Genomic DNA, 9121 nt, shown 5'->3' on the forward strand with positions numbered 1-9121 from the left:
CCCCGGCGCAGGGCGCTGCCGGCCGCAGCAGTACAGCTGGGGGGTCGGTGTCTGGAGCGAGAGGGGGGCTCCGGGTTTGGGAGAGCGGGCTGTGCTGGGGCGGCTGCGGCGCTCCTGCTCTCCGGCCCTCTTGGCTGCGTTGGGATTCCTGACGCGTTCATTGGTGCCACCTTGGTGTAGGGCAAAAGTGAAGAGAGGAAAGTTTGTTTCTAGTGGACTGAAGGGTCGTGTTTTGAGAGCGCCTGCTGAGGGTGCATCCTTGTCGCTCCAGGCGGGCTCCCGTGGCGCGCAGATGTTGGGGATCCCGTGGGGACCCCTTCCTGCGGGAGGCTGGGATCACCCTCCTCCGCTGGGGAGCTCTGGCGCTGGCATTACTTCAGACCAGCCGTTTGCATAGGCGAGGGATGGTGCATGGTGGTGACTCGGTTGCTGAGCAAAAGACACAGTACTTCGAGCAGTTCGTTTGAAAGCCCTTGGTATCTTAAGCAGGTATATGCCCAGGTGTAAGCTGCCTTTCTGGATTTGCTGCTAGCTGAAAAATGCTGTCTTGCTTCTGAAAACTAACTTTATTCCATCAAAGTAGAAGAAAAAATTCCTTCTGACTTGCAATCTGTTTTAAAAAGGCAACAGGATGGACATGGCTACCTAAATTTTTTAAGTTTCATTCTACCTACTCCTTCATGTGGGGCTGAGAGTGACAGTCATTCTGTCACCGTGATCAGTGAGTTGGTTTATCTTTGATGTCTGGTCCTGGTTTATCAGGATAAGCACTCAGTGCAAAGAAGTTTAGGGGGAATGAATGCAAGGAAGATTTATTTTCTTAGAACCCCTAATATTATGTTAATATAGTATTAGGTTCACAGTTGGACTTGATGCTCTTAAAGGTCTTTTCCAACCTAAGCAATTCTGTGATTCTAATGTTGTGGTAATATTAGATTTTAGTTTTGTGTTAGTGAGGTGATAAATGAGATCTTGTCCTGGCTTGCCTGTGGTGGGAGACTCTCAGTGCTGTTGGATACTTTCTCTGCTCTGTCTCCACCATGCTTGCAGCCTGTCTCAGACCTCAGTCTTCCTTCTTCCTCTGCCTTTCATTTAGTCAGCTTCTCTGAAATGCTTCCGAAGTCATGGCACAACATTTTTTGTTAAAAAGTGTCACATGTAGACAGCTTGTGTAAAGCATGATATGTAACTATAATTGGTGATGAAAGGAAACTGGAAATAATACTTGACTTATACTCCTCACACTTGATTTTTTGAGGCAGTTGAAGCAGACAAGGGTATTTGTGGATTTTTAATAGTTATCATGTCCTTAGTAGCATGCATCAGGAGGGAGCTGGATGTGGCATGGGGAGATGCTCACGACTGGCACACAGTAGGCAGGGCACTGCTTCTCTGCCCATTATATTTTCTGCTTAGATGGTTGTTAGAGCTATAAAATCTGAACATATGCTAGCTGGGGACTGCTCTAGAAGTCAGTATATTTAGGAATGTGTCATCAGCAAGACGCAAGGCCAAGCCCTGTTGAATTCACTTTTCCTGTTAATACCTGTGAGGAAGGACTCTGACATCTGCAGTTTGTTTGACATGACTTTGGTCTCTCCTGGCTCGTAAACAAAGCTAGTAAAAGTACCTAGAAGCTCCTCATTTAGTCCAGGAAAGCCTGCCTGCTTTGCCTTCAGGAACCATCTGGCTGCAGCCAGAGGGGAGGCTGCTCCATGCACTGCCTCCTCAGCTGTTAACCCTCACATCTTTTTCCTTTTGAGTTACTCAAGGCCTGTCCCAGCCAGTAGCTGTTTATTCAGAATGGGGTGAGTTGAGTGCTTTCACAGTGTGCTAATTTTAAGAGTAATTATCTCATAAATGGCATTGTGAGAAGTGTAACTGATTCTGGGCAACTTGGGTTGATTGTAGTCTTTTGAATGGCAGTAGCAAAGTCTTACCATATGGTTATAAGGGACAGAGTATCAAGGGGATGTAGATGACAGCAAGTTAATTTCTCTTCAGGTTAGCAGTTAGAGCTGTAACCTAAGCAGCTGTCTCTGCTGATTTTTGCTATGGTGGTGGCTTTAAAATTTGTGACCTAAAAGATTTTCTCCTTGGTTCTGTGGCCGTACAAACTGGGAAGTTCAATGAAAGGATATGCACAAAACTGTCTGAGAAAAGGGACAAATGAGCAAGAAGTTTCTAAAACTGGTAGGTGGGGCACTTGGGCAGCACACACAGACTTTTAAGGTTGAAATAGTTCTTCTCCTGCTTTCTCATTGTGCGTGGTATCAGCTAGGAAGCTGGAGGTATCTCTGCAGCAGTCTCGAGTTGTGTTGCTCAGACAGGGCTCTGAGAGACTGCTGAGCCAAACAAGCCTTGTGGTGGGCATAATGAGGTAGGAGGCATTTGGCTTCTTTTTTGAGACAAGTTTATCTGTACAGCACCCTGCAAGTATAAAAACAAAAACCCCATAATGTTGAAAACCACCAGTCTGCAAGCTGGGAAGATGTTTCACCAATCTCAGCGTGCACAAGGATTAAAACTTAACCCCCACATGTGGATTTTTAACAGCACATCAGGCTGGCTCTGTTTAAATCCACAGAGCAGGCTGCCTACCTACTCAAAGCATAGAGGGACAAAGGAATGTTTTCATGATCTGCCTCTCTGCTTTTTAGACAAAACGATTTTATGTTTATTACCAAACAATAATCTAACACTTCATGGATATTTTTTTTAATGTGGTGGCCCTGCGAGGGCTGTCCTAGCCTCAGTCTTCACATACTTCCAATTGTTCAGATGCAGCGTGGTCTTTGGGAAACGTAGCCAGGAGCTCTGAGGAGCCAACGTGTTTGTGTTTGTGTCTCTGCTGGGCCCCTTGTACCTTGTGGCCAAATACTTGGTCCCAGCAATGAGCACAGAGCTTTGTTGGGAGCACTGCATCCTGAGCACACGTGCTGTGGATTCCTGCAGCCCCCCTGCAGATCTTGCTGCTGCTCCCGTGGCACAGGAGGGCAGGGGAGGGGTGTGCAGGTTTGTTTTTTAACTCCATGTCAAATTAAGCACATGCTACCAAACTGTGTCAGTGTATAAGGAGAGCTGAGGGCCACAAGTGTCCTATTTCCTAATCACATTTTGGAATAGCTGGGGGGGGGGTTTGCCACTAATTTTTCTCCCCAGCAGCTGGATTTTTGAACAAGGTTTGATCAGTTTTATTATTCGTTTTGATAGCAGGATGAAGAACATTAGATAAAGACTTTGTGTGTGATTGTGCCTTGGTGGGTAGTGTTTTCACATAGGATATTGGTGGAAAACTGTCTTTCAGGCTGTAATCCTCAATTTTCTTCCAGGTTCCTTTAGACTCTGCTCACTGTTGAAAGATGGGAGAGATAGAAGGAACATACAGAGTCTTGCAGACTCCTGGCTCCCGTTTGGGTGTCCAGAAGACCATGGGAGTGAGCACCCTGGAGCCAGGGCAGAACCTCTCCACTGCAATGGCATCACTGCCTGCCAAAATGCACGAGTGTGACCTACCAGTCAAAATAAAGATGCTGGACAACACGGTGGAAGTCCTTGACATTGAGGTAAGAGAACTTTAAACCTCATTTCAAGTGCACTTGGCTGCTGGTAATGTGAAGCTCGCCGAAGCTGGGAAGTTTTCAGGCAGTATCTGATTGCAGATTCCTTAGGGATTTTGCCTATTTGTAAGTAATTAAATGAGTTTTTAAAAATCTTTATAAGAGATGTTCTGTGTTTTTAACAGACTTTAAATACCAAGAGCCTTTACCTGTTACTTGCTTTGGGGGGACACCAACTATCTTCTGCCAAGCTGTTGTCTCTTTCTGAGCCACTTGGGGCATTGTTGATTTCAGAGCTGGGACAACAGAAGAGCAATTTTTTTTTAGTCACTACTTTTTATTAATTATTTTAATGATTTGTATCACCTTCAAGTAAACTTGCTCCCACTTGAAAGTTTTTGCCTGTTGCCACACTTTGGGAGAGAGGCACCAGAAGGGTGACAGTGTTTCTGAAATTTTCTCATTAAAAGCATGCTTGTTTAGCATTTAGAGAAATCAGCCTTAAGAAATACAAACTGTGCTCAGTTTGGGGTGGTTCTGCATTTAAACTGAAAAATTTTTGTTCTTCAAGTCCTTGTCTCATTCTTAACATAAAAAAAAAAGTGAGAGAAAACCAAGCAACCCTCTCAACCCTGTAGTTCTGGAAATTGATGCAAATCTGCTGTAAGCTGTTAAAATCAAGAAAGAATTTATAAATCCTAGTTCTGGCTTTATTATGTGAAGTCAGTGACCAGAAATCTCCTGTGTATTAGCATAGATAGTTTCCTTCTCTTCCTTGTCATATTTATCCTTTGTCTACTTTTCTCATGCAAATCTTCCACTTTCCCCAGTAACATTGGGCTCTTCATCTTCCTTTCTAACTTTTATCTAGCTTTTTCTGAAACAGAGCCTGCTTTACTGCCTTTGATCTACTGCTGAGGGGAAAGTCCTTTGACTGTGCTCACCTCTGACAACCTCAGAATCCTTTTTTACCTTCAGACTGGTTGGTGCTCGTGTGGCTCTGTGGTCGCTTTTCCACTGTGCTCTAACCTCCCAGTACCCTCCTTGGGTTCCATTCACTTCTCATCTATCTTCAGTATGGGTTACTACTTTCACAATACCTTGTTTTTTGAAACTGTCCTGACCTGATTATCCTTTGCCTACTGGAACAGTCTTGGCTGTATCTCTTTCCAGTTACCTTCTTTGCTCTCAGGCTTCCATTGCAGGCCCAGTTTAGCTCCATCGTTAATCCCCTTGTCTTGTCCTACTGCACTTTGTTGTTAATTTTACCACCAAATGCAAATTCACCTGTGGCTCAGTTCTTGATGTCTAAATTCTTGTCAGTCTCTCAACTCTAAAAAAAAAAAAAATAAATCAGCCTTTGCCTGATGAGACTTGTTTTTGGTGTTTATGTCAACATGAAACTTCATACGTGAAAACCATAAATTCCTCACTGGATTTTTCTTTTTTTACCACTGTGACACATACTGGAGTCTCTTCCTTTCACCTCTGATTCCTTCCTTTCCTGTAGCATGCCATCTCCTGCAGGCATGCTGTACAATCTCTAGGGTGGTACTGTTTAACTAAACAGCTAAACCTCATGCCTTCTAGGACCCCCTCATTTCACACCTTCTTTCTTGTTGGCTTTAGCCTCTCCTGTCTCGCTGCACAGGTGCCTGTTTCACATGTTGCAGTGAGAGTCAACCTGCTTGGTCATTGTTCCCAGCAGCAGCTGCAGCCTGGCTCCTTCTTTGTAGCTTCAAACATAGGTTGCTCCTCTCTGCTTTCAGGGTCCTTCAGGGCTCTATGTGTGGTCTCCTGCATGAAAGTGCTTGGCTCTGTCCCTTAACTAGGCCACGAAGCAGTACCTTTGTTGTTGTTTGTTTCCCATCATGATGAGAGGTTTCTCATAGTTAGGAACTGTCTTGGTTTTCTCTTTTTAGCTGGAAAGCACACCCTGGTTGTGATATCTATAGAAACATCTGGATTTGGGCAGCTGGCATCTTGCTGCTATAGTTAGTATCATACTATTCTTTTGAAGGCCAGTTGGAACTGAACAACTTAGAAACTTGCCTGGTGTCATAAGTAGTGAGGAAAAGGGATTATTCTTTGTCCACCTGTAGGGTGTCGAGTACAGAAAGGTTCATAATCATCAGCTGTGGCATGAATCTTACACTGCCTACATTTCCTTTTGTTTTTGTCAAAATGAGGTAGCAAATGATAGCAAAGAGGGCTGAGGAATTAAGTTATAACTCTCTGCCTTCTAATTTGTTTGGTGGGCTGGTGGGATAGCAGTAAGTGCTGCTGCTGTTTATGAGGGAAAAGTGAAATTTTTCACCTGGGGATTGAGGGGAAGAATTAAGAAGAGTCAGGCACATTTGCTGAGTAGGTGGTGTGGGCTAGCATGGATTATTGTTTTTTTTAAAGCAGTGAGAGAAATTAATGATTGAACAGCCTCCCTACAGGGACTGAGGCCCTCAGTGCAGTGCTGCTTGCCCACTCCTCTTTACTTTTGCAGTGTTTTTTCACTGACTGTGGAAATGAGAGGTGGTGTTGTCTTCCTTACTTGCTTTATGGGGTTTGTGTTTATTGATTCAGGTCAGCAATAATTTTTCAGTATAGTGGGACATTGAGGCCTCTCTCATAGGTGCATTAGGCACTGCCTTCAAATGGAGCTGTAGCCTATGGCAAAAGGCATTTTGGTCCCTTTTTGTTGCCAGTTCAAATAACTTTCCTTTCTGTCTTTAAGAACTATGGCAAATAACTTTTGACTGAGAAAAGTGGCATATTGGTGAAAGAGAGAAGCCAGGCACAGTGCTGAGCTTCTGGGAAGGGGCCTTGCTTTGCAATGTAGCAGGGAAGCTGATGCAGGAGCCCTTTTTACTGCCTTGCTTATGAAGCTGCCTAAAATGAGCTACATCAGCAATTTTAACTGTACTGGGTAGCAGAGTAGCTGCAGGAACAATTAAATCCATGTGGTTTTTCCTTGTTTTTCCCCTTCTTTCACCAAGATGTATTTAAACCCCTTGCTCATCCCCTGGCAGGTGTTGGTGAATACTCCCATTTGGTAGCTCTTCCTTGTCATTTGGGGTTTTTAACTTGCTAAATGGCAAGAAAAGAGACTGGCAAAATGGCATAATGGATGGAATGAGAGCAAAACCAGTCTTTCCTTCATCTTATTGTTGTATCTAGAACAATTTTTTAAAAGTTCAGTGTAGCTACATTCCACTGCCTTTTGTCTGAAATGCACTGTCTCTTTTAGCTCTCACCATCTGCACTGTAAGGTTTTCTTTCCAACTCAGAATTTTGTTAATTGGTAAGAGGGAACTATTCTTTAAAGTACACTGGGACAGAGTTCAGAGAATCTGTTTTGAATGTTAGGGGATGAGGAAGTACTGAATTTTCATTTTTTTTGAACACTAGAAAACATTTGTCTTTTTCCCTTTCCTTTCCAACTCAGAATTTTGTTAATTGGTAAGAGGGAACTATTCTTTAAAGTACACTGGGACAGAGTTCAGAGAATCTGTTTTGAATGTTAGGGGATGAGGAAGTACTGAATTTTCATTTTTTTTTTTGAACAGTAGAAAACATTTGTCTTTTTCCCTTTCCCTTCAAAAACAGGAAAAAAGAATGAAACACATCCATCCAAAGCTAGACTGGAATAGTAACTATTTTCACAAGTTGTGTTTTTTTTCTCTTTTTACAACCAGTTTGTCAGTTCAGATCTTGCATGTGCCATATAATGGGGTACCTGTCCTCTTCCCTACAAGCTAAGTCTGTCCAAATGGGTTCCTTTGCAGACTACTAGAGGAATGATTGAAAAATTCAATTTCATTCATACCCTGGGCATGTTTCAAAGTAATCAGGGTTTTATAATAGAAGTTTTGCCAACATTCCTGATTTTCTTAAGGCATTAAACTTGGAGGCCTTTGATCAGCATTAAAAATATGGCAGATTCTTAAGTAGAAGGGCCTGGGCTGGGTCTAATTCTCCAAAATGACCACTTAATGAAATGATACTTGTCCACTGCTGGTTATGGAAGATAGTAAAATATGCTGCAATGAAGGGTGACTTAGGCTGTAGGAATTTAGGGTATAGGAAGTTGTGATTTATACTTGCTGAAAGCTTTTGTACTGATTTGTGGCAGAGTTGGAAGAGTAGTGTATTACAGTGACAGGCCTACAGGCTGCCCAAGATATAAAGTATGGCCTGGGTTAGAGGAAACAAGGGGTCTTTTTGCATGGCATAGTTGGCAGGAGAGTGATAATGATGGTAGGTTAGAATCTGGTTCTGTCTTAAAATCCCAGTAAGAGAAATAGCAAGTTCAGTCAACAAGGAAGGGGTCAAACTTGCCACATTTTCCAGCTGCTTTCTCTGAGGCAATGCATTTCTGGGGGGGTCTGTAGGCAGACCAATTTTCTCTTTTCACTAGCTTATAGGACATTTAATGTCATTGCTGCCATAACAGGATGTTTAATATTAGGTCTATGTGTTGTTCCTGATGTAGGAGATGTGTGCTTGCTTTCTTATGTGATTAATGCTCCTAGGCTATGAGGAAGTGCCATGCAAAAAGGAGTTTGGATAATTATGCTTCAAGATTACCAAACTCTGGGTAAAACTTGGCACCTCTTAAGCTGCATGGACTTCCTCTTCTTCTGCTTGAATACGAAATAAAATTTGGGAGTGAGAAATACTTGGATGTTATAGAAGAATTTTTCTGTCTTTTCACCTAGTGGAGGATGAATTCTATAGCACTGTAACAGCTGTCATAAAATCATAGTACAGTGCTTAGAACTCACCCAAACCAGGTGGATCTACCTGCCTGGCTTACTGAATGGGGAAACTTAAACTAGGACTTTTTCTTTCATGCTCTTTTTTGTCAGGTTGCTTTGAGCACACAAATCTGTTCTTTCCTGAAGTATAATGAAGTAACTTGTTTCTCAAAGAAAGAGATGAATAGTCTGAGTTAACTTTATGTTGGTTTGAATTTGCCTTAGATTTCAACTAACTTGTGCTGGGATTTTGGTTTTATCTTGCAGTCTCTCTGTGCTCTGAGGTTCTTTCTGTGGGTCAGGGTAACACAAATGTTCTCATGCCTCGGAGCATGAAGGAAAATGTGTTGGTTTGTTTTTTTTTTTTAATTTTGTCAGGATTTTTCCTGTTCTCTGTATTTCTGCCAGGCCAGTTGTTTCTTTGTGCATGGCTCAGGTTTTTTATGAAGGTGGTTGCATAATTTCTAATTTTCTTATCATGTTGAAGAGCTGGAGTTAAACCCTCAGTCCTGAATGAGGGTTGGCATATGGATGATGTCTACAGCCAGCCAAGAAAGACCCTCCTGACTGGTTTTCACCCAGGGTGGGAACGGCTAGGAGGTCACCACCAGGTGCCCCCCCCTTCCACATGAACTTGGAGGTGGGGCAAGAAGCCACCTCTAGAAGAGCTGACTCTGCTTGCAGTGTGGTTGGGAGGCCTGCCTACACAGTGCCTGTGCTGTGTGGGGTTTCTGGCTATTGGAAGGGCTCCCCAACTCTTCATGGCAAGAGAAGTTCCCAGGTTGGCAGGGCTGGAACATGAAGCTGTGT

General features: G+C 43.1%; 1 protein-coding gene across 1 annotated transcript in view; it reads left to right on the top strand.

Moving 5' to 3' along the window:
• Positions 1-3362: 3362 nt before the first annotated feature.
• The window catches only part of LOC103779502 (FERM, RhoGEF and pleckstrin domain-containing protein 2-like), a gene marked incomplete at its 3' end in the record, with an annotated part of 25564 nt that continues 19805 nt past the window's right edge, over positions 3363-9121 (top strand). The window contains exon 1 of the mRNA XM_008947126.1: positions 3363-3566. Within this exon, the coding sequence (XP_008945374.1) occupies positions 3363-3566 (204 nt within the window). The remainder of the gene's footprint in view (positions 3567-9121) is intronic.

The sequence above is a fragment of the Merops nubicus genome, unplaced genomic scaffold (assembly GCF_000691845.1).
Source record: "Merops nubicus isolate BGI_N331 unplaced genomic scaffold, ASM69184v1 scaffold5579, whole genome shotgun sequence".
Lineage (NCBI taxonomy): Eukaryota > Metazoa > Chordata > Aves > Coraciiformes > Meropidae > Merops > Merops nubicus.